The sequence below is a fragment of the Amblyomma maculatum genome, chromosome 6 (genome assembly GCF_055883805.1).
Source record: "Amblyomma maculatum isolate TAMU_Amacu chromosome 6, ASM5588380v1, whole genome shotgun sequence".
Taxonomy (NCBI): domain Eukaryota; kingdom Metazoa; phylum Arthropoda; class Arachnida; order Ixodida; family Ixodidae; genus Amblyomma; species Amblyomma maculatum.
Window position 1 is genome coordinate 48241074 of NC_139349.1, and position 26171 is coordinate 48267244.

General features: G+C 46.1%; 1 protein-coding gene across 1 annotated transcript; it reads right to left on the reverse strand.

Annotated features, from left to right (window-relative positions):
* Window positions 1–12450: 12450 nt before the first annotated feature.
* On the reverse strand, window positions 12451–25729 carry LOC146185684 (CRISP/Allergen/PR-1-like). Its single transcript, XM_084606600.1, has 9 exons — window positions 25573–25729; window positions 24538–24869; window positions 23170–23257; window positions 21241–21413; window positions 20217–20323; window positions 15434–15558; window positions 14309–14449; window positions 13069–13334; window positions 12451–12624 (listed from the first exon to the last, which is right to left on the reverse strand). The coding sequence occupies exons 2-9, from the start codon at window positions 24859–24861 to the stop codon at window positions 12532–12534; spliced, it is 1317 nt and encodes a 438-aa protein (XP_084462726.1). The 5' UTR covers window positions 24862–24869; window positions 25573–25729; the 3' UTR covers window positions 12451–12531.
* Window positions 25730–26171: the final 442 nt, after the last annotated feature.

The following is a 26171-nucleotide window of genomic DNA, read 5'->3' on the forward strand; positions in this document are numbered from 1 at the left end:
AACAAACGAACAGAATCTCCCCTTTACATTCTAAACGTATATAGTCCACCTAAAGACAACAGCACGAAAATAGCCACACTCTTCCGTAAGGCGCATGTAGCCGCTCATAATGGAATGTTGCTGACTGTTGGAGACTTTAACGCACCCCATGCAGAATGGGGCTACTCAGTTAACAGTAGAAAGGGAACTAAATTATGGGAGACAGCCCAGGCGCTAGGGCATACCTTACTCGTCGACCCTGATAAACCTACGCGCATTGGTAACAGTGTAACCAGGGATACGTGCCCTGACCTTACCTTTGCCAGAAATATCCCCGATGCGAGATGGGAAAACCTAAATACAAACATAGGAAGCGACCACTATGTACTATGTACCACTTTCCGAGCTACGCATTGCAAAATGCGTCGCCAGGAAGTGAAGCACACGAACTGGGACGCCTTTAGATATGTCCGCTCGCAAAGGCCAGCGGAAAGTATAGTAGATTTAAGACAATGGACGGAGCGTCTGTTGCAAGACGCCGCAAACACTTCAAAAACTGTTGCCCTTGAGGACAGCAGCCCCAGTCCGGACGCTAAGCTAGTGCACATGATTGAAGCACAAGGAAGTATCCATGCTCGATGGCGTAAAAATAAGCATAACCGACGTTTAAAAATTCGGCTAACCCGGCTTGAAAAGGAAATCGAGGCTTACTCGTGGGAACTTAGCCGAGAACAGTGGCATCAGACTTGCGACCGCCTTAATGGGCAACTGGGCAACAAGAACACGTGGTTTTTACTTAGACATTTACTGGACCCTACGAGAACTAAGGCAGATTCCCACAAGAACCTACATAGGATCTCGCAATCTTTCCAAGGCACCGACGAAGAGCTCATGACCACTTTAAAAGATAAATACATTAACACCTCCCAGGATATACCCACGCCAGATGGGTACTCAGGATTGGATAATCCTCGCATGGATAGCGTCTTTACCGTAGCAGAGATTAGGGCTGCTCTTAACAAAATTAACACCACCTCGGCACCGGGGGAAGATTGCATCACCAATAAGATGTTGCGCAATTTAGAAGACCAGTCAGTAGAGGCTCTTACGGACCTCTTCAACAGGTACTGGACAGAGGGCAGCGTCCCTGAGGAATGAAAGCACGCTAAAATTATTTTCATACCTAAACCGGGCAAAAGACTCGAGATGGGGAACCTCCGCCCAATCTCGCTAACGTCATGTCTCGGGAAGGTAATGGAACACGTTGTCTTAAACAGGCTCCTTATGCACACCGATGCGGAAGGCACGTTTCCCCCGTCCATGATTGGGTTTCGAGCAGGTCTTTCGACTCAGGACATTATGTGGCAAATTCAACAAGACATTCTAGATACAAATCGCATAAGAGCCACGCGAACCATCCTGGGACTCGATGTGAGTAAGGCCTTCGACAATGTGTCACACGCTTCCATCCTCAATCACCTCTCACAGTTACACGTAGGCAAACGGACATACGACTACATCGCTGCCTTTCTGAATGCGCGTACGGCTACGCTCCATTTCGTTGACAAAGTTAGCGACAAAATTACACTAGGGACGAGAGGAACACCGCAAGGCGCCGTACTTTCACCTTTTCTCTTCAACATCGTTATGAGCGGCCTCCCGCGTCTGTTAGATGATATCCCACACATACATCATTCCATATACGCCGACGACATCACCATATGGACCAATTCTGGCTCCGATGGAGATATTACAGATTCATTACAACGAGCTATCGACACGGTACAGTCTTATGTGCAGGAAAACGGCCTTACCTGTTCACCGGCTAAATCAGAACTATTAGTTATAAGGAACAAACAAGCTTCACAGGTAAAGCCAGATTCTCGAGAACCTATCCAGTTACACATTGACAACCATCCGATACCCCCGGTAGCCACGATCAGAGTTCTCGGAATGTTGATTCAGAATAATACGCAGAACACAGAAGCTATACGCCGGCTACGCGTCACGGCGCACCAGATAGGTGGGCTGGTGAGACGCATTGCCACACGTCGCAGGGGTATGAGAGAAGCCGACCTGTGCAGGATTATCGAAGCCTTTATGATAAGCAGAATCATGTACGCTTGCCCGTACTATCATCTGCGTCGTAGGGACGAACATGCACTTAATAGCATAATTAGAACAGCATACAAAGCGGCCCTTAGCTTACCAGTATACGCTAACTCAGATCGACTACTGCAGTTAGGAATTTTTAACACACTATCTGAACTAATTGAAGCCCATAAGACAGCACAAGTGACCCGCCTGTCACGCAGCCTTGCGGGACGCGTAATTCTCGACAAGCTCCACATCCACCCCACTGAGGAGGTGTGCGCAACATCCCATTTATCGGCTGACATAACTAGTAGACTAGTTGTTAAACCAATAGCCAAAAACATGCTACCAGGTAGACATGATGCCCGCAGGAAGACAAGGGCACAGACCCTTGAGAAACAGTACGAGGACGATCCACAAGCAGTGTACGTGGATGCAGCTCAGCACATCAAAAACGGAGCATACGTGGCATGTATGGCCACTCCAAAGTCAACCTTCATTAACGCTATAAGATTTCATGCTAGCTCCATATGCGAGGCAGAGGAAGTAGCTATCGCACTGGCCATCGCGGATCCCCACACCAAAACTATTCTAAGCGACTCAAAAAGCGCCGTTCAAAATTTCGCCAAAAATTCTGTAAACGCACTCGCGGCGCGAATTCTGCGCAACCGATCTCTCAATCACAACATCAATCTCGTATGGGTTCCGGCTCACGCGGGTAACTCCGGAAACGAAGGGGTCGACCGTCTAGCCCGAGGCTTAACCAACCGGGAGACGGGAGATCTATCGGGAACGGACGCGCCTGTGGAGGCACCGCGCACATACGCGGAGGTAACAAACTTTTATCGCGAGCTAAGATGCACGTACCCCGCCCCTCACCCCGACCTCGACCGGGCGCAAGCCACGACACTCAGACGCCTACAAACAAAGGCCATTCTTAGCCCCTACCGACTATCGTTAATTACAAACGGAGAATTCAACCCTGCATGCCGGCACTGCGGTGACGGGACGCAGGCCACTCAAGACCATATACTGTGGGAATGCGCCAGCAATCCCCCTCCAAAGACACTCTTGCCAGCTCCCTCAGCGGAGGAATGGGACAAGCTGTTGGCTAGCCCAAGGAAAACTACGCAACTGGCCCTCGTCACGCGAGCTCAAGAGGTCGCTCCCGACTGGAGGCCACCCTAGACTCGCCCCAGCCCGAAATAATTCCTTTCATTTCGTGGCAATAAAAGTTGTTACCACCACCTTGTGGTCGGAGAAATGAAGAGAGCAATTGAGTTATCGGAAGGTTGCAGGAAGCAGCGCGTGGGCCCATAGAAACGTTGCGCGACGAACAGATAGCAGCGACTGACTGATGCCGCTGACGCCGCTAGCGAGTGAGAAAGGGATGCACGCACCGTGATCCGCTGATAGCGGACCCCCTCCACCTCCTGTTGGAACAGGGGGGAGGGGACAGGAGGGGGTGAAGGGTGGCAGTTCCTGGCCCTACGGGGCTGGGACGGTAGGTCGACGCCGCTTGCGGCGGGGGCTAGCCAGCCTTGGCCAGCCACCGAATTTTATCTGTTGTAGGCCGTGATTGCACCCGCCACTGCTTCGGTGGTGAACGACGACTGTTGTTGAGGCGCGCGTCTTTCTCTCCCTCTTCTTTTTCTTCTCTATTTTCTCTTCTGTCCGCACGAGGCAGCGGAGGTGGCTCAGCGCACCGCCGGGGTAGTGCAGGGGTAAGACGCCCGACTACTGTGCCGGAGTACCCGGGTTCGAACCCGACGTCGGCGGCTGCGTTTCGATGGAGGCGAAACGAAGAGGCGTCGTGTGCTGTGCGATGTCAGCGCACGTTAAAGATCTCCAGGTGGTCGAAATTACTCCGTAGCCCTCCACTACGGCTCCTCTTTCTCTCTTTCTACTTTAACTCCCATCTTCCTCCTTTCCCTTACGGCGCGGTTGCGGTGTCCACAGAAAACAAGTGAGACAGTTACCGCGCCTCTCCCTTCCTATAAATAAATCAGTAAATCAGGTGGCTCAGCTATAGTGTTCTAGAACACTATAGCTCAGCTACAGAGCCAGCAGTAGGCCTGTGCATTTTCTTTTAGAGCGCAGCTCTTTGGCGCCCGTTCCTGGGTTTCGCGTCGGCGTCGGCCTCGTAACCAGCTCCGCCCCCTTTCAGCCCCCCTCTTCCTGCGTGGCGCCAGCCGCGCGTGTTATCTGATTGCTGCGCGCGTTCCCCCGTTCGCCACTGCTTATACCCCCTCCCCCCCCCCCCCCCTCTTCTTTCGTGGCGGCGAGGGTGCTCTCCGATTGCCGGAACGACGGCTCCCTATCAGCGGATCACGGTGCGTGCATCCTAAGCCGAAACGCAGAGTCACGTTCTCTTCACTCGCTAGCAGCGTCAGCGGCATCAGTCAGACGCTGCTATCTGATCGTCGCGCAACGTTCCTATGGGCTCACGCGCTGCCTCCCGCGACCTACCGATAACTTAATTGCTCTCTTCATTTCTCCGACCACAAAGCTTCTTTTATGACAGCCGAGAACTGTTAGTGGAGTGTTTCTTGAAGGAATACCTGTGAAAAAAAAAAGTTGTCTGTAATTGTACATACGTGTCCTGCTCGAAATCTTTGCCTAAATCTATCGAAAAGGTGAAACAGCTGATGAGCTGCGCTCAAATTTCGCATTAGGCAGTAACGTAATCGTCTTTCTTCTTCCTACAGCCACAACGACAACAACCGCTGATAGCGAGCCGGCATTTAGGCAACCGAAGAGCACCCTCGCCGCCACGCAGAAAGAGGGGGGGCCTCCTCCTCTTTCTGCATGGCGGCGATGGTGTTCGCCCCGCCGGGGTGGCGCAGTGGTAAGACGTCCGACTACTGTGCCGGAGTACCCGGGTTCGAACCCGACCACGGCGGCTGCGTTTCGATGGAGGCGAAACGAAGAGGCGTCGTGTGCTGTGCGATGTCAGCGCACGTTAAAGATCCCCAGGTGGTCGAAATTACTTCGTAGCCCTCCACTACGGATCCTCTTTCTCTTTCCCCTTTCTTGCCCACCTTCCTCCCTTCCCTTACGGCGCGGTTGAGGTGTCCACAGAAAACAAGTGAGTTACCACGCCTTTCCCTTCCTATAAAACAATCGGGTACACAATCACGTTGTCTTGACTCGCTAGCGGCGGCAGCGTCATCAGTTAGTCGCTGCTAGCGCTGCCTCCGGCGAACCCCCCCCCCCCCCCCCCCCCCCCGCCTTCCTTTCCTCGTGTTCTCCGGTTGCTGCGCGTGCTCGTGCCCCCATTGTTCGCCGTTGAGTGTACCCCCCCCCCCCCTCTTCCTGCGAGGCTCCGGTTGCCGAAGCGCCAGCTTGAACTGGGAGAGATGAAAGGGACGGAGCTGGTTACGAGGCCGACGCCGACGCGAAACCCAGGGACGGGCACCAAAGAGCTGCGCTCTAAAATTGACGCGTGTGGCACCAGCACCCGGGTTTACTTTCGGACACGGTGCTACAGTATTCTAGTTCACTGTAGCTTTCGGAAATGAGGCTTTGTGCCTAAAAGCTGAGGTACAGTCGACATCAGAAATAAATCAGAGAGCAGTCGGGCGATTAGCACTGGGGGTCCACATCAAAACTACAAACGAGGCGGTACAAGGAGATATGGGCTGGGTATCTTTCGAAGCACTGGAAGCTCAGAGTAAAATATTATATGAGGAACACCTGAGGAAATTGGACAGTAACAGGTGGGCAGCTAAAGTATTTAAATACCTATAACTAATAAATGTTGACTCACAATGGAGGAGAAGAAATAGGAAACTAACCAGTAAGTATGCTGGTCACAAGGGTGGAGAAATAAAAAAAAAAAGGGATAAACAACAAGAGAAGGAAAGAGAAAGCAAAAATTCGATAAATTCTATGGAAAAGAAACAGTGTTGAACTATTATCCGAAAGTGGAAAAGGCAGATCAGGAAAGAAGCTCTCTTTGGTAACTCCCATGGAGAAAGGAAACAACTTAGGAGAGGCCCTTGCCATTCCCAATGCACTGGAGAAAGTGTGTCGGAAGTGACGTCAAAATTTATGGTTAGCCAAGTCGGGCCGTTAGCAACGGCGACGCTGTTGCTATTAAAACTCGGGACACTAGCAACAGCGTTCCTAAGGGCCCTAGATACGTGAGCGTCGCGGAGAAAGAAAATGCAGAGGGTAAAGGAGGAGGAGAGACGTTGCAGCGTTCGGTCACGTCAGGGCGTCAGGGCCTCTCCTAAGTTCTTTCCTTCCTCCATGGTAACTCCAGAGGCAGTCAGAGCTCCTCAATACTACCAGTTGCGAAACTTCTCATAGGGTCCATGTATCAAAAAACGGCGGTTTTGATTGGTCAAAATTCGGGTGTTTACGAATGGTGGCGGAACCTGCGGCCATTACAGGAAACAGCCTCTAAATTTCAAACTTTCTGATTGTTTATAAATGCACAACCATTCATTATGAAAAATAAAATTAGTTGAAGACTTGCAGCGGCAAAAATTATTGGGATAACAGCCATATAGTTAGTTAAGCTGGAAAAGAGGAGAGAAAAAATTGATTTCCAAAACGCAATGGCGGCAATAGCAAAGATGAGTGCCTGAGCAGCTCTGGTGCGCTGACAGAGCTACAGAACGGATTCAGGACAAACCAGCGCCTCGAAGACTACCTGTTCACCCTCAGCCAAACAATTCAGCTGGCTCGAAATGAATCACGCGGCAAGTCCTAGCGTTCCCCATGAGTTGATGCTGGATCGGATGTCGAACCTATACATGCCTCCACTGTGGATTGACCTTTTGCGGCGGCTTTACGCTGAAAACACCGTGGTTGCATGCCTGGGCGACGCCTGTTCACAGCCGGTTCTAGCAGTTCTAGTGGATCGAGGCCTAAAGCAAGGGTGTCCGCTCTCCTCACTGCTCTACATGCTATATATATGTCTCTGGGCTGGAGCGGAGCCTCATCGACTCATGACTGGGCTTCCCGTTTAGGTACCTCATCGAGGACCTTCCCTACTCCTGGGTGCTGCCTGGGCTAGCCTTTGCTGACGACCTAGAGCTTCTGGCAGAAAAGACCAGCGATCTCCAGCAGCTCATCACCCTGAGTGCCACCCCCTTTCACAGCTGGGCCGGACATATTCATGCCCAAAAAGTCCGCAGTCCTGCAGTTCTCTGGCAAATTGGAGATCGACTCAGTGTTCCTGCCAGGAAATGAGGCTATCCCACTGGCTGCCCAGTACCGGTACCTAGGTGTCACCCTGTTAACGGCGCCAGATCTCCTGGGGCGCACGAGGACCATCTACGATAAGTCTGCCGGTGCCGTGCTGCGCCGGCGTTTGATGTGGAGGCGTAACAGGTACCTGCTTGTGCGCGAGCTATGGAAGGCTGTGCACGTCCAAGCACTGACTTTTGCCAAAGCAGTTGTCTGTGGGTCGGCTGGTACCCGAGCATGGCTGGAGTGAGGGCAATGCGAGGTGGGAAGCGTGGACTGGGATGCCATGGACGCGTGGCGGTTGAGGCTATCCAGGGCGACTTGGGGTGGTCGTCGTTCGAGGCACGGGAAGCGAGCAGCAAGCTAGCCTTCGAGAGCCGGCTGCGCCAGATCGACGACCAGCGATAGGCGCGCCGAGTTTTCCGTTACATGGGTTTCAAGAGTACCCAGACCATGTGGACTTCCCGAGTACGCATGCTCAGCCGCAAGTTCGGCTTCACTGCCCAGCTGCTTCAGGTAACAGCTGTGCCCAGAGATTGAGCCAGGTGGCGCGGCAGCGAGTGCGCAAAAAATGAGCATGATAGCCACTGCTACCACCCTGTTTCAAAGGGGACGCTCCTATATTCCATCCATCCATCCATCCATCCATCCATCCATCCATCCATCCATCCATCCATCCATCCATCCATCCATCCATCCATCCATCCATCCATCCATCCATCCATCCATCCATCCATCCATCCATCCATCCATCCATCCATCCATCCATCCATCCATCCATCCATCCATCCATCCATCCATCCATCCATCCATCCATCCATCCATCCATCCATCCATCCATCCATCCATCCATCCATCCATCCATCCATCCATCCATCCATCCATCCATCCATCCATCCATCCATCCATCCATCCATCCATCCATCCATCCATCCATCCATCCATCCATCCATCCATCCATCCATCCATCCATCCATCCATCCATCCATCCATCCATCCATCCATCCATCCATCCATCCATCCATCCATCCATCCATCCATCCATCCATCCATCCATCCATCCATCCATCCATCCATCCATCCATCCATCCATCCATCCATCCATCCATCCATCCATCCATCCATCCATCCATCCATCCATCCATCCATCCATCCATCCATCCATCCATCCATCCATCCATCCATCCATCCATCCATCCATCCATCCATCCATCCATCCATCCATCCATCCATCCATCCATCCATCCATCCATCCATCCATCCATCCATCCATCCATCCATCCATCCATCCATCCATCCATCCATCCATCCATCCATCCATCCATCCATCCATCCATCCATCCATCCATCCATCCATCCATCCATCCATCCATCCATCCATCCATCCATCCATCCATCCATCCATCCATCCATCCATCCATCCATCCATCCATCCATCCATCCATCCATCCATCCATCCATCCATCCATCCATCCATCCATCCATCCATCCATCCATCCATCCATCCATCCATCCATCCATCCATCCATCCATCCATCCATCCATCCATCCATCCATCCATCCATCCATCCAAAGTAGAGACCGACCAGTGGCGCTCTTTCATGCTCGGCAAATCAACGCTGGAACTGTACCGCTCGCACAAGTCCACACCGGCTCCCAAGGGCTACTACAATAACAACACGGGTAGTGCTCTCTTTTTTGAGTCGCGCGCGGGTGCGCTCCGAACCCTTCGGTAGTGGGAGAGGCCCTTGCCATTCCCAATGCATTGGAGAAAGTGCGGCGGAAGTGACGTCAAAATTTAGTGTTAACTAAGTCGGGCCATTAGCAACGGCGACGCTGTTGCTATGAAAACTCAGGCCACTAGCAACACCTTTGCCAATGGCCCTAGGTACGTGAGCGTCGCGGAGAAAGAAAATGCGAAGGGGAAAGGAGGAGGAGAAATGTTGCAGCAGCGTCCGGTGGCGGCGCAGCTGCGCCGGCTTCAAAAAAATTGACGTCAGGACCTCTTCTAAGTTCTTTCCTTCCTCCATGGCGCCAACGCTTCGACTCATCCTTGGTAAAGTCCCTATCCCCGTTATCAAGCGGCTTTAATCCCCGGCTGTGCAGAGAGCCATCTGCCGAGCTTGCGGAGAGGCACAGGAGAACATGGCGCACATTCATTCATTCATAAACCGTATATTATTCTTCGAAAACCTTGCTCCATTATAACTGTCTATGGTAGATAAAAATGGCTTTTTTTTCTTTATTGCCTGCTTTAACATAAACGCAGTACAGCCAGCAAGGAACAAACATATTTGCCGAACATCAGTTTTCACAAAACACTAAAACTTCTTCAGATGCGGCCAATTCGTCAAGCAGGCTCAACCTTTCGGGTGGCTTTGGCTGAGTTTTGAAAACTTCCCGCACATATGAAAATCGTTACATTCTAGACGCCGTCGAACATGCGTGCTGTTTCTATATGCCGATAAAGACCTGTATTTCCGCTGTATGTTTAGTTATGCGATTTACGGAAGTCAACAATCTTTGTGTTTGTATGCGTATTTTCCTTTTTACGGTATTTTGTTTTCCTTTTGTCCTAATCGATTCTTTCTTTTCGATGTGAGAAGCTAGGCGTCCATGTGCTGTGCGATGTGAGTGCACGTTAAAGAACCCCAGGTGGTCGAAATTTCCGAAGCCCTTCATTACGGCGTCTCTCATGGCCTGAGTCGCTTTGGGACGTTAAACCCCATAAACCAAACTAAACCAATCATCAATACTCGTTATATTTTGCTACGTCACTTACCGTGTCTACGATTGTACTGAATAATGTCCCGTGTCCTTCGGGCTTGTGTCCACTGCTTTATGTTTATATGGTGGGCCTAACCAGCTCCAGTTATCGTACCAGCATTTGTGTGCATACATTTTATATATTATTTGTCATAGATTCATTGATTTGGTGGTCATACTCTAATAGTAGAACTTTTAGAGGTGATATTTGCGAGTATGACTCAACACAAGATTTGCGTGGACTCTGTAATTTTACTGGTTACTAGTCAAATGTTGCTCTTCAGCACATATTAGGGGCCACTTCCTCGCGAATTCTAGTCGCCCTGCCCTATCGAAGTAAGGTGGGCAGTGTGGACAAATCTCCTCATTGAGCGGGTCCAAGTGGCGTGGGCCGGCCAGGGTGCGGGACGAAGTCGCGAGATGATTTATTTGCTTTATTCTTGGCCCTCGACATGCGCTACTTTGGGAGAGAGGAGGAGCATCGTTTTTTCATCGCCTAAACCTTCGCTGTTAGTGAATATAATTACAAACTTTGGGGACACAAAAACAAGCGTTGGAATGCCAACTGTCCGTGCGCTTTTCCTAGCCTTAGTAAATGCCCGTTCATGGTTCCTTTCAAAAAGCCTGTCACATAAGCTGGCTTTCGGTCATCTTGTTACAGATCAGTGGAACTATTGTTCGACGCCTTCTTTTGTTTTTGGAGAAATATATACGATTATTTTTACGGCAACTATTCCGGGTTATTCAGTGCCTCTTTTTTTGGGCATAGTAGTCGGATGCAACTGGAAGGAAGCGGCAGATGCACCGAAAATGAGATTTTCCGAACAGTGGCGTCGAGTGATGTTCATCATGTCGTGGCTTATCTCTGTGCACGCGATTGCCACGCCATCGGTGCATTACGGCTGAGGACGCGTCATATCGATGGTCAGTCGACGCTGCTGCCTAAAGGGCCTCGTTTGAACGGCTTTTGCTATTTCGTCCTTGATCTGTGTCAGGTTGTAACGATAGCTGGAAGTATAGAGAAGTATAAGAGATAGGAAGCGGGCAGAGTAGGTGAGAGAAATAACTCAAGTTACCGACATTCTAGAGGAAATCAAGAAGAAGAAATGGGCATGGGAAGGACATGCAGTGCGAAGAGAGGATAACCGATGGTCGCTGAGGGTAACAAACTGGATTCCAAGGGATGGAAAGCGTAGCAGGGGGCGGCAGAAAGTTAGGTGGGCGGATGAGGTTAAGAAGTTCGCAGGGGTCAAGTGGATGCAGCTAGCACAGAACCGGGTTAATTGGAGAAATATGGGAGAGGCCTTCGCCCTGCAGTGGGTATAGTCAGGCTGATAATGATGATAGTAGACGAATATGTCTGCTTAGGACAGGTAGTAACCGCAGGTCCATACAAAGAAATAATAAGACTGGGATGGAGAGCGTGTTTGGCAAGTACTCGCAGATTATGACTAGCAACATACCGCTATCACTCAAGAGGAAAATATACGATGGTGGCCTCTTACCAGTGCTCACCTGTGGGCCTAAAACGTGCAGGCTAAATGCAGAGAGCTATGGAAAGAAAAACGGTACGTGTAACGTTATGATATTGAAAGCGTGCAGAGTGGGTCAGATGTATACAACTCGAGTTAATGGCATTGCAGTGTGAATAAAGAAGAGGAAATGGGCATAGAAAGGGCATCTAGTGCGAAGAGAGGATAACCAAGGGAGGCCAAGAGTAACAAATTGGACTTCAAGGGAACGAATTATTTAAAAGAATGTGGCAGATATCTTTGCCCGCCAGTGTATAATTCGGATGATGATGATAACGATATTGGTTTCTCTATTCTGGTCTACGTTTCATGGCTCATAGTGGCAAAAAATTGCAAGGATGATTGCGATACTCCATAACGCGAAATTTAATTGAGCTTAGCTATTTAAGTTTTTTTACGATATTTTGAGGTAAATAGTTTGAGAGGCGATTTTATGCATGTATATGTAGTCGTAAACACCGTTTTCCTCACGAGCCAAATTGTATTTCCAAGAATAAAAAAAAAATTATATTTGGCTCTTGACTTTATCGCTCGGTTACACCGATAACGGCACCAAGGACGACGCGACTCAGCTGCTGAAGGGGCGCATAATAGTTTGGTTAGTTTGTTGGGCTTAACGTCCCAATGCGACTCAGGCTAAGTCGCTTTGGGTAGCATAAGAGCTGGGCTCTAAAGAAAAAAAAAAGAACAGAATCAACTTGAATGAGTAGAGGCACAATGCTTACGTATGCTTTATTTTTAAGAGCAGCATGAACCTATTCAGTATCCAGCCATTTTTCAGTCGCATGAAAATGAGTAATCAAGTCGATGAGGTCCCTCCTAGTGCAGTTTTGAAACTGTGGCGCTTTTACTTAGTTTTGGCATGTAGTAATACAAAAAATAAAGTGCCATATTTTCATTATAAAGCAAATAAATTGCACGCAAGCTCGACATTTATACCTGATGCGAGCTGCTATTCCCATTACACAGAACAAGACTTCTCGTAGATGGCAATCTTATGGATGTTGACATATTGGGCTTGGCTTCCACCTGGCACAACAAATGAGAAACCGATCTGCAGTAAAAGAAAAGGGAAGAAAAGAAGAATTATTTCACCTGCATAACATGCGTGTAAAATATAAATCTTCAATACACGGAACAAATGTCTTCTTTTTCTAACGTTCTTTCAGCGGTTAAGAAAGATTGCGCGTTTAAGAAATGCTCTTTTCGGTTTTCAAAATAATGTGGTTCGCAACAAATTTCTTTTTGACAAGAGCCGGTCGTTCACGGACAGTTTTTCTTGAGGCTCTAAAGCAAACATCTAAACAGGTCGGAGACTAAGTTCCAAAAAGCCTTGATTAACGAGACCACACTTGATTTATCTCGTTGGTCTCATTATGACGCACAGGCTCAATTTTCAAGACAGTGCATTATCGGCCGACCTATATTCTTACCGACTTCCCGTTTTGGCAGTATCCAATTGCAAATGCCCCAATTTTTGCGTTCATACAGGGCTTACCTGTACGGGGACGTCGTAGTTAAGTGTGACACGCATGATCACGATATTTGTCGAGCTTCCTGACAAGTTGATGGTCCTCTGTCGCTCTGGCCTGTTGACCGGAGTTACGATCAAGTTGAAGAGACCGCGGTCCGGCTGTCCGGCCACGTTAGGGCCCTTGCTGTATTCTACTTCAACACAGAGTGGACCGCTGCTTGATCGAACGGGCTGTTCCAACGTCACCTCCGCACTCTGGCCAGACTGCAGTACAGATTCGACGACGCCCCCTGCAGGCAGGTAAAAATATCGACAGTTACTAAAGGTATATATATATATATATATATATATATATATATATATATATATATATATATATATATATATATATATATATATATATATATATATATATATATATATATATATATATATATATATGTATATATATTGTGGCTCTGCAGCGAAGGCTACGCAGGAAAAGGGAAGGAGACAGGCCTTTGCCCCACATCATGGGTATGGGTTGTTCATTGATCGGTTTTCAAGGGTGTGGGTAATTGTAAAGGGAGGATTAGGAGAGAGGTGCAAGGTGGCTGGAGCTATGGTAGAAGACTCTGTAGAGCATATTGACAAACGCCCATCTCATTCCTTTTCGTGCGTAGCGTAGGCTGCGGAGTCACAGAAAGCTGCCTGGGAGTAATAGCCACAGGGCAAAGTCAAGCGGCAAACTCGGATCACGTAGAACTTTTTATTTTAAAATACTGGTTAAAAACGTTTTGCGGAAAAATCGAGACCAATCATTTTATGCTCATTATTTTATTTTATTTAATTACTGGGCTATTTATATACTTCTATTTGATTTTCATTTTTGTTTGTTTATCATAGTAGATTCACTGTTAGGTTTAAAAAGTTTCAATGGTTGAATATGGGAGAGCTGTAGTGATAGACTCGATCTACAGCAGAGTGGACGCTCCTATATCTCCGCTTATAGTTTTGTGGCGGTAGCTCAGACACAGCTTTGAAGTATGCTAGATATTTTATTCAAGGAATCAAGGCCGCATGTGTATAGCAAGCGTAGATATATGGACAAAAGTAAACGGAGGAAGCTGTTGCCTTCGAATATCTTTCAAGCCTTACGACATTTTACTGGCAGCTACGGTATGTGATGCTAATGCGCTACTAGTATATGATAGTGTCTGCTAATGTGTTTTCTCATAGACAGATACTCTTTTTTTGTGCCCAACAGCGAAGTGGGAACGCTTACTTGCAAAGAAGTTTTTGGTTGTGAAGCCATCAGCGGGTTCACTTCTGTAGCGGCAGAAGCGAGAAGTGGCTCTGTTGAACAGGCAAGACAAAACCAGGTCGTCTTCGTCCAGAGTGGGACTCGGGCCGTCGCCTGTCGTTTCTGCAGGAAGAAATTTGTCCCTTTTCATTGCTCTACAATTGGGTCCTATTCCGTGTGAACAATCAGCCAATCTGTATCAATACATTGCTCACCTTCTTTGTGAAATTTAAAGTGCAAATAAAGGAGTACTAAACTATACAATGACCGGAAAATTACACGATCAAATCCTGAATCTATTCTGACTGGATAAACTAAAAAGAAAGGTGTGAAGAACATCTCAACAGAGCGCTAGATTTAAAGCTGAACGCATTTAGGCAAATGTCTGCGTAGTATAGCAGCTAACGTATAGTGCCTATATATGCCGGACGGAGAAAAGGTGGAAGCTATTGTAGGAGGTATAGTGGAAGGAGGAATGGGCGGAGGCAGCGGCGGAGGGCGTGCTGCGCGTGTAAAAGGCCGCAAGACAAAATCTACCCTCGAAATTGGGGTCTAAATAAAGTTTCCGATTTACGCAAAAACATAAATCGAATAATTGTTATTCAGAAAAGCATAAGGGATCGCTGTCTAGCGTTCATCATCAACATTACCGAGAATTTGTGGACATCATATTTGTTTTTTAGGACAGAAGTGTTTACATAAGTGAAAAATGCGTGTAATAAAGTCAATCGAATTTACATGAGCTTGATTTCTAGGGGCGAAAAAAATTCCAACCTGTAGTAACGAATCAATCAGTACTATTAAATGAAACGCCTAGAAATATTGTGTCGGCAAATAAAACTAGCGCAAAGCACTAGGAGGTGCATCCTTCAGTGTTTTCCAGTAGGTATTTAGAAAGATGCGAAATTTTACGAAACCTTCGCATTTGAATATTCAGCCTCCAAGCATTATACCTTGTTACGTTCTTTATTTTTTTTTAACTCACCAATATACGTGCATGTGCCTTATTATGTCTACACTGGGAAACGCGCAGCTCCGGCAATGTCAGCTCAGGTTTCATTATGGCCCCCCTCACAATTTTGTGCGCGTATACATTACTCCACTTACTGCACAAGCCCTCGTATGACTGGGGAATGCCGTATCTGCGGCATGAACTTCCGCAACAGGTGCCCTCCGGGCAGTCCGAACAAGGTTGGCCAACTTTGTAGACGTCCTCTCCTCTCGTATTACCGCTGAAACAAAAGCGAAATGAAGAAGGTGTTATTTTGGACAATAACCTCAGTGTCCCTTGTCGCAGGAATGCCGGCTTGGCAGTGGGCGAATAATGCCCATTGGTCGAAAGATCCATATGGCATTACATGTACATGTTTTAACAGCACGCTGTATGGGGAACTTTGTTAACGTTGACGTTGAGGGGTACTGCAAAAAAACAATACCACGATTGCGTATAATAATAGCAATTATATATATGCGGGGGAATCTTCGATGCATTCTCCGTCGCTAGGAACCAGGACACGTGAGAGGCAAAACATTTTCTTGCTTTATAGAAAAACGGATAGCGTACTCGGACAAGTGTCTTCCATTGTATTTTAATCGTCGATGTTTTTGAGAGATGTGTTCGCGAGATTCCGCGAGACGTGTCCGCGAGACGTCGCAATAGGTTCGGACGTCGACATAATTTACCCTTTCGGGTAATTAGTCCTTCATTTTTGCATATTGAAGAGGGGAGTCCTGAGATGCCGATGTCGCCGATGACGAAACCAAAGAGAAGAAAGAAAGAAAGGAAGAAAGAAAGAAATGTGATAAGAAATAAAGAAAGGAAGATATGTGATAAGAATCACACAAACAAGCAAGTTAAGGTAGAAGAAAAGACGTAGACATGCAGAAGAGGCAGAGGGAAGAGCTGAAAGAGAAGGAGGAAATGTTTTTGCCATTAAGCTTTTAGCGAAGCTCAGTGCAATCCTGCAATTTTTTTCGTTGCTCCTGAAAGTAACATGACCAAGAGCTTCAAACGCCCCACAACACTCGGGTTAACGCGACGTCACGCTTGGAATGAACGTAATTAAGACAGGTCAGCTAATGCGAAATAAATGCCGCCACCTGTCACAAATTATTTATCCTTAATAAATATAAATACGCTTAAATAATATTTTAGAGGACATACTGACTCTGAACCCAGGGAGGCCTTCGTGTTGAGGGCCAGACATGATACCGACTGCGCCTTGTACGGGTTGGGAACGAGTGGAATTTGTAAGTATGTCGTGGAGTCCTACACGTAAAGTGGCATCTAACTATTGTAAGCTAATGCGTATAACTAGGAAGGTAACAATTGCAGAATTAATTATTAGGCTAGTAGTAAAGTGCGGTCGTTGCTAGTTGCATAGTGGCGCCCACATGCAGCAGTCACTCCACGCGAGTTGATGTACGTTGTCGTTCAAATCGATGGCACCCGCGAGCAGTATAAATTGAGCCGCTTTGCATTCTGAAGACAGCGTATACAGGCTACTATAGCTGAAATATCATTAGGGTATGCGTGTCACCTTATGGTTTTGGGCTAGCGACTCCAGATTCTGTGACGCCGCATTCGCAAATAGTTGCGAATTACGTGGGACACTTAAAAAAAAAAAATCTACTAGGAAAGTAGGATAATGAAAAATGGCAGTCGCCATATTTTTTCCAGGGGGGCGGTTTTTGGAGGGCGCATGGTAATGTTTAAAAACTGTGAAGAATTTGCAGTATTTTTTTTTCTTATCATTAAAAAACAGACATGTTCACTGGAATTCCAAGTTATATCAATTGAACCAACGTAGTTTGAAACAACTTTTCACTGAAGCCAAGTAGTTGCGAATTAAGCAGGACACTTCAAAACGTCTACTAGAAAAGTAGGAGATTGACAAATGGCAGTCGACATATCTTTACAGGGCAGTTTTTGAAGGGCGAACGGTAATCAGTAAAAACTGTGAAGAATTTTCAGCATTTCTTTCTCATATCATTAAAATACAGACATGTTCACTAGAATGCTAACTTATATCAATTGCACTAAAGTAGTTTAATTGAAACAATTTTTTCATTTAAACGAATTGCACCATAAAGCCTGATATAACTAATTTTCATTTAAACGACGTTTGCAAAATCCTCTTTCGAAATTATGTCTTCAGTGAAAATGTTATTAATTCGAATTATTTGAAGCACTTCTTGGATTTAAATGCAGCAAAAAGTTTGAAAATCATTAACGAATTTCTGACTGGTCAAGGCGTATCAATTCTCAAAAGTCGGAATTTCCATCTGAAATGTTTCACGCAGAAATTCTGAAGCTGGCGTAGCTTGTTAACTTTCACACAGCCCTATTTGTGCTTCGGCATTCTACATCTGCTTCAGTTCGGCATGGATAATAGCCGAGCTCTGACAAGAGCCCAATGCACTGGCTGGCTCCTTGGCTTCAATGTCAGTCTCGGGAAGTAGTTAAGAAAGAACCTGTTTCCGATGGAAACTGAATTATAATTTTAGCAAAGGCCATTTACCGTGGTTAAACCAATGTGAATGAGGTGCGTTACAACTAGCATTTAAACACGCGGGTTAAGTATTCGGCTGTGGCGGCGATGGTGCAGTAGCGCAACGCAATGGGCAGTGAGGCTGACCTTAGCGCACCGCTGCACGTTCAAGGCTAACTCCCACACATAAAGTGTTTTATCTTCGTTTAGTTTATTTCAGGTCGAGAGCAGCCAAACTGCCATCAGCGAAATCGGTGAGTGGGTCTGTAAGAGCTAGCGCTCTATTGGCGCAACCTGGCAGGTTTGAGAAACATGCGCTGAACCCTCTGGTCGATGAATGGTTAGAAAAATAAAAGGTGACATATTGAGCTGGAAAGGTTTTAGACCGTCATCGCCCAGCAAACATAAGTACCGTAATATGTTTATAATAAAAGCGTTAATTTCGTGCACCTTCCAATAATTTATGAAAACATAGAGAATAAAATTCCTGCACTCCTGCAAAAATACCAGGTACAAACAAGTGTGAGGAATTTTAACGTTGTGACAAAAATGTGCTCTAAGAAGCGCTTGAGTGTTTGAGTTTGCCTCATCGAATAAAAATGGCTGGTTGTGGGCTTATTGCAGTTCGGTCAGCTTTATTATAAGCTTAAAGTTCCTTGATCTGTGCGACACTCCGGTATACTCTCAACAGAAGAGACAACACTACATGCTTCACCACATAGCAGGTAAGATTTTTACTGAGTAAAGAGAAACACTCCGCTAGTATTGCGCACGCGGCGTATTTCTTATCGTCAACTAAAGAAAGAGATGGCTAAAAGAAATATTGTTTTTCTCTCGAGGTGTCAGCTATGAGCTGAAGACCAACTTTTTTTTTTATGATTCGATTTCGTGGAAGTCGCTTCGCTTCCCATTCCAGAAACGCCAAACATCACAAACATATAAAGGTACGATTTTAATAACTGCGAAATTACCTTTTCGGCACCGCCACCACAGAGCGCCTGAAGTTCTGTTCCAAGAAGCCCATATTAATGAACGGTCCGCTGTCGGCTTGGAAGCTGCTTCAAGCTAAGTGCAGTGCTAATGTTTTCGGCACTAAATAATGCACACCTCCTAATACACATTATTCAGTGAGTTGTTTACCAAACCTTTGCTAACTACGACGTTTTTCATCATCCACTGTGTGGTCTTGCCACGTACGACATTATTAACCATCACTGGACGTTTGGATCATCCTTCTGTTTTTCGTAAGAAAGGCGAGCAAACGTTTCCTGGCCTCGGTTATTTTTGTGATTTGTGTAACCAATGCTTAGGAATTGCAAATGTCACACATACAAAGTTCGCACATTAGCCTAATGTGTGAACTGTTAATGGGGATATTCAGAGGAGACAGTCATCTACAATGCGCGGGAAAGATGTTAAGTTTTGTGCAGAAGAAAAATAACTAAGACTTATGCTTGAAACAACGAGGCAGTATTTATTCTCGAATTCTTGGTCTCATTCATTCATTTAAATCTGAATTTCACTTTCAATATATACTTGACTTCTGAGTGTATTCTGTCTAACAGCCTGATGACGTTAAGCCTTAAGCTATTTTGTTTAGCATGCCGCTTTCTTCAGTGACTTAGCTTTGGCTGTGTTATAAATTCAATGTTTAGCACAATCTCGTTTTCTTCATTTGCTCTATATTTACGTGTGTATTACACGCGTCGTTGCTTCCCGTTTTCCATGTCACTGATGTCCTTTTAATAGCTGCACACCGCCGCAGTGGTGCAGTGGTTAGAGCACTCGACTTCTGTGACCTGGGAAGTGGGCTCGAACCCCGGCCGCGGTGGCCACTGTTCGATGGAGGCGAAAAGCAAGGCGCCCGTGTGCTGTGCGATTTCAGCGGACGTTAAAGAATACCAGGTGGTAAAAATTTTCAGAGTCCTCCACTACGGCGTCTCTCATAGCCTGATCCGCTTTGGTACGCTAAACGCCATAAACCATAAACCATCTTAGCAGCTGCAGTTGACTGTAATTGGTTTAGTTTAGTTTGTAGGGCTTAACGGCCGAAAGTGACTCAGACTATACGATGGACGCCATAGTGGAGGACTCCGGAAATTTTGATCAACTGGGGATCGTTAACGTGCAATGACATCGTACAGCACAAGGGCGCCTTCCTTTTTACTTGCATCGAAGAGTGGCCGCCGCAGTCCGGATTGATACCGTATTTTTAGGTTCAGCAACTGAGTGCTCTAACCATTGAGTCACCATGGCAGGTCTGATTGTAATTCGAACTTCGCAGTATACTGCAAGATTCTATCACTATGTCTAGATGTCTACGCATATGTCGACCAAACATTGACTCTATGATAATGTGAAGAAAATATGATTAGGTCGATAGTTAAGGCTCTACTCACCCGGGACCATAGGCGCAGGTGTAAAGCTTCTCGTAGCGGAGACCAGAACGTTGCGATGGGTACTTCACATATCCGCATCCCACTCTCCATGTTGTGGCCCATGCCAGCTGCGTAAACAAGGAAAGCGAGAGGGCATGCAATCGATGGCAGCAAGTGGGGATTAATTTTTGCACCGAAAGAAAAGAGTATGTACGTGTGATGAATGGAAAGTGCGGTTGAAAGCTTTCGTCACAAGTTTTTACATCTAATCTTCTTAACTTTTGCTGTATTATTTTGTTGAATAGTCTGTGCCAACCTATGCTTTCAGTCACTCGATTCTTTCGACCAGTGCTATATGCGCATACAGAGAATTGTGTGATTGTAAGGGTGTCATCAATACTGTAGAAATTATATTCTGGCGGCAATACAAATATTTAGATTCTCTCCAATTTCAGCGTATAAGTTGCCTTCATTTTCTGTTTTCTTTTGCATATGGAGTTACTGCGATAAAGACATACTATCGAATGAACATGAAGAACGTTTGCTGCTGCGATATCTTGCTACGATCACTGCGCGTGGAAGCAGCTTTTGCATACGAATAATGAACTAGAACGCACGTATTGAGACTGATTTGCAAGGGCTTATAAGCCCTTCTCACACTGCAAAATCGTAGCCGCGGTTATTGGCTGAACGCTTGTTGTACATTTCTCTTATGGGAACAAGTACTCTGGCATCTACTTCTGTAAAACAGTTTGCGAGTTGTCATAATCGCATATTGAAAAATAGGTATCGGTGCGGACAAAAGTAAACGGAGCACGCAATTTCCTTATAAAATTTTTCACGAGTTGCATAACTGAAACTGGCAATTGTGGTATATGCTAAGAGGTAGTAGACTCCAGCACCCTTTCACTTGGACAGATAATGTTTTCTGATCTCCAGTTCAGAAGGCTTGATTTTAATTGGTTTTCGCGCTCGATGTACCTTGGATGATGTAGTTCTGGGTCGTGCTGACGCATTTTGCGTGGAAGTGTGAACCATTCCTCACCTGCGTGAAGCTTTCGGCGCCGCGAGCTGTCCTTATTGGTGTATTCAGACCAGTATCGGGCAGCCTGCTGTGCTCTTCGAACATGTGGCCGATACAACCTTCCCAATCGCGATTGTTGTCCTCGTTGTCCGTGCGAATCAAGCAGCCCGTTCGACCAACTATTGGGAACTTCTCTGCATTTACGCGGGAGAGAAAAAGTAATTAAAAAGTGAAAATTATTTAAACTGCTGTGGTTATCATATTGCCTGAGAAAACATTCTTTTTAATCCGCCGATTTTTTTCGGAGCATCATCAAACATGGCCTATCTTTTGCCTCTGCATACGACATCATACGCTGCCACATAATTATAACAAAAACTAACAAAAAAAAAAATCCAGGCGGAAGCGTTGCAAAATTTTGAGTATTGAAAAACTTTGCTCCAAACCATGCAACTAATGGTCACACGGACAATAATGAACGATATCTCTATTTCAAGGTTATATGTGTGTGAAAAACTTGCTTTACCTGTGTCTTTATCGGGTGCTCGTGCCAAACTGTCCGAGGGGATAGCTCCCTCATCTTAAAGCAGAAGTAATGAAGGTAGTGCTATAGTTTCCTACGTGGATTTCCACACAGCCCACAAAGGCGTCTTGGCTTAGAACAGTGACACGAGCGATAGTTACCACGAGCGCCTCCTCCTTGCAGGCCAGGCGCATGGCTTGGCCCAAAAAATACGGTATGCACTGTACCGTCGCTCCTTTACATCAGCCAGTAAGCCCTTGTTATGTAGCTTTTTTCTGCTGAGGATACCCTTGTTGATGATGCTTTTTAGCTAGGCAGCTAACTATGTGCATTATTTACACGATAATTAAATGACATCTTTGTACACACGTATTCATGTTCCCCCTTTCTTTCCCCGGACCACTCTGCAGTTAGTGAGAGATGACGCCGCTTCCGCGGAGCGGGAGAGAAGGTACCCCTCCCAGATCTCCACAAATGATGCCAAAAAGAGAAATCACATAATTGATGGATAAAAAAAAAAGAAAAAGAACGCAGTATGCGCCTTCTGAGTGTCCGTGCCCCTGTGACCTTATGTTCACAGGGATATTATTCGGTACCGTGTGCATGTCCTAGTGGTTTGTATGCGTCTATGCGTTTTCTCTCGCACATGCATCGCCCAGAAACAGATCAATTCGCATTCGGTTTTCTTGACTTTTCAGCACGTTGCTGTCGTGCTCTGGACAAGTGTTAAATGATACATATTTGTTGTCCAAACATGCACAATGATTGTGTATCAGAATCCTTACAGTCGCTTTGAAGCGATTGCCTGGAAGTCTACGTTACGCAGTCAGCTTTCTTTGCCCGTTTCCTTTGCGATGTGCCCAAAGCGGGGAATTTACCGCCTTGTGCACACCGCGTGTATTGTTTTGAAGCTAAACAAAGCAACACCTTCGATGTTGATCGCGATTTATATAAACATCTTAGCTGCCTGACGTACATACACTTTATCACATCACTGGGTCCATAAAATTTCATTAAGAATCATTACAAAGATAATCATTGTGCGCCTTTCAGTTGCTTTAACTGAAGAACTGAAGTATCAATAGACCGTAGTATAACGAAGTGAAATGCGTCGATAGCAAATCATTAGCACAAAACTCGCTAGTCATTTCCAAGATGTGTAAGCATTTCAACTGTGTTACCATCAGTCATTCATTGGCTTTCAACTTTGCTTGCCGCCGCACGTGCATTTGTTGCCTTTTCTGCATGATACCACGAATACCTTGATGCTCTTTATATATTTTTTTCTTGCCTTTTACAATTTGTAGTGTTTGTGTTGATTGTGCCTGCCTTCATCAAGATTGTATTTAGCCCAACTGTAGCCCCTCCTTATGTAATGCCCTCGGGCCCTTAAGGATGAAATGAAATGAAATGTGACAATAGCGTACCGATTCTCATGCACGATGAGCAAGAAGGTTGGTTGGCACAAAGATTTGCGTGCGCTTGAGCCACTCTTGCGAGGTCGTCGTCCCATTCCTGCAATAGGCTTCAAGGTTATTGAATAAATCGCTCTTGTGGGACACATTTGACTACACACACGAAAAAAAAAAAAAGAACATCCATATCATGAGGTTCTGTAGGGAACCTTAAGACCGGAAAGCGTTTTTATAACAAGTACTTCTTTCAGGTTTGTGTTATTTTAGACAATAAATTAGCAACCGATAAAACCTTGTCACAGGTATGGAGCGAAGTATACTTAAGGTAAACGCTGTGTTATCTCATTTGGTGATTAGTATGAAACGTTTAGCTACTACAGTAGCAGTAAATATTAAGAGGCATCGCACTAACGGACCTGACGGTTATGATCTGACTAAAACATTTTATCACTGCCGCGCTGTGTCTCTAGCCTTTCAGGTTAAATGTAACTCTCGAAGACAACAGTGCTGCATTCATGTCACCACAAAACTACGCATCAATCGTTTTTGCCTCTAAAAGTGAGTGAAGATGTGCGAACTGCGCCAAGAGGACCATACTGTCTAGTTTTAAAACTTTTTCCACTGAGGTGGCCCATATTTAGATACGAACACGTCCTATAACATTTTAAACAGGTTTTAGTAAAGGAAAGACGCAGTATCCGTCACACTACTCGGTGAACACCTTTACCGGACACTAAATGAAGAGAGGAAGGTGGGAGAGAAAGAAGAGAGAAAGAGGTGCAGTCGTGGGGGTTACGAAATAATTTCGCCCTCTTGGGGATCATTGAAGTGCACTGACATCGCACAGCGCACGTAGTGCTTCGTGTTTCGCCTCCATCGAAACTAGCTGCAGGGGTCGGGTTCGGGCCCGGCTACTCCAGGATTAATAGACGAGAATCTTACCACTCAGCCATAGAAGGGAGTCAGTGGACGTTCTCTCCGTTTATAAAATCAGGAACAGAAGTTAGACAATGCTAGACAGTGATAGAAGGCGAGCGTAGTAAAAAGTAGGTCATATACCTACAAGAGCACCATCAATTGGAGCCAGATGCACTGCATCTGTATGTCATTGGCTGCCGTGCACCCTTTTCTATTTCATTCGATAGAAGTAATGAAGTACAGTACAAAGAAAGTGATGAAAGTATATGACATGTCTAAGGTACAAGGTGGCATTGGAGAACAACATAATTGCTGAGGTTGACGCGGGGCAACATGCGCAGTCGAAGGAGTGAGGGGCCAGTAATTGTGCAGTATAGGGGACATGTGATGATATCACAAACTGTGCACAATGAATTAAGCGCCTTGCTTACTACCACTCGCACCATCGAACTAAACGCTCACCAGTTCCATCATGTTGGCAGCAGGGGGCAAGCGCGTGGTGTTTCCAGTGGCAATCTGGCTTCGGTACCGGTTGTGCGCTATCAGGATTTTGTCCTTGTCCGAGTCTTCGATGCCGGATGCGATGGGCTGGCAGGTGCTAGCATGCTGCCGACACATCACGTGGTCTTGGTTGTAACGAAGGTAGATGCTCTCGCATTCGCCGTTGTTTTGACTACCTCCAGTCGTTATTCGGCCATCGACCGCCCGTGTAATCAACGAAAGCAAGACTAGGAGGTGCACGCACCTGGCTAGGCAGGTCTTGGGCCTAACTTGCTTCAACTGCATTTCTTTGACTGAAAAAAAAAAAAAAATCAAATTCCCGAAGAAGTTTTTAGCAGTTTTTGTTGAATAGAGTAAGGGGAGATTCTATTTTTGGGCACCGGTGGATGGGTTCCTTTACTTCATTTCCACCAGCAAGTGCGATCGCATAAGGAATAGCTGGCGCAGACGTAGTGGCCAACTGCTCTTCATCATACAATAAACTGTTAAGAAGAAAAGCTAATGCCTCTAAAAGACGGCTAAAGTTTACGAGTTTGGCTAGTGCCACTTCCTGCGTAGATCGCGACGAGAGAGGGAGTTCCATGAGATAAATGTTAAGATGGGACTTAGATAAGAATTTTGATGTGGTGCACCATGAAAAAAAAAATAAAATAAATTTAGGTACATGCGCACAAATTTGCAACTGTTTCCCTTTTGGCCACTGGTTGTGCAACATCTTCATGAGCTGAACGAATTCCAAAGCTGCTGCAAAAAATTCGAGCGCTTCTTGTGAAGACAAAAATTGGTTTTTCCACACTTCTAAAAAGTGATTTGACGTAGAGACGTTTTTTTGTTATTTCATCTAAATGCTGCAGTGTGTCTATGCGCCTTCGTACAGCGTAGCTATGAAGTAACAGAATATTTCAAGTGTTGCCTTAGATAATTGGTCACTCATGAATTCATTTCCTCTTTGACTCGCTGTTTTGCAAGTTATGTCATACGAAATATTGCACTTACCCTAATATGCAGCTAGCGTAGACTTAGTGGCTTAATATGTACTCCACAGCTCTCCGTTCCGCTTTCTCCAGGCTAGCCTCAACTTTCTGTCGGACGGGACAGCCCCAGGCAAGCTTCTAAGAGGACGATTGCAACCAAACACCACAAGGCCAAGAAGCAGCTTGGGTCGGCAGCGATTGCGGGCTCTAGAATCTGTGTCGGCGATTACGTGGCTTCGTCTGAACATTTTCTCGCTTATGTCTCCCTTGATAAAGGGCAGTGAAGAAACGCCAAGTATAGAAAATGATAGCGCTGTAATTTTAGCGTGGTGGCAATAACGCTTCTGCTGGAGAGCACTAAGTGGGGTTTATACATAATGTCTCTAGTGAAACCGTTTCGTTGGGTGGTGAAGCTCTCGATTGCATTCACAAGTTCTTCTGCGATTCCGGATTTGGTGAAGTGGAGTCAGTGTTATTATTAAACCATCGACACGATGAATGATAGAAAAGCTACGCTTATACTCACGCCATTGAACCGGTTAAGCTCGATGATGTTCAGTTTTACTAACCACAATCTCTTGTGAGTGCTTAGAAACTACTCAGCGACATGGATCACACGTC

Bases quoted from the DNA above. Each gene is read 5' to 3' on its own strand.
- LOC146185684 (XM_084606600.1), bottom strand. From the start codon at position 24,861: ATGCAGTTGAAGCAAGTTAGGCCCAAGACCTGCCTAGCCAGGTGCGTG. The intron at 21,414-23,169 runs GTACGCTATTGT...GCGTAAATGCAG, and splicing joins CTCATCGTGCATGAGAATCG to AGAAGTTCCCAATAGTTGGT. The intron at 20,324-21,240 runs GTGAGGAATGGT...TTGTTTACGCAG, and splicing joins GCGCCGAAAGCTTCACGCAG to CTGGCATGGGCCACAACATG.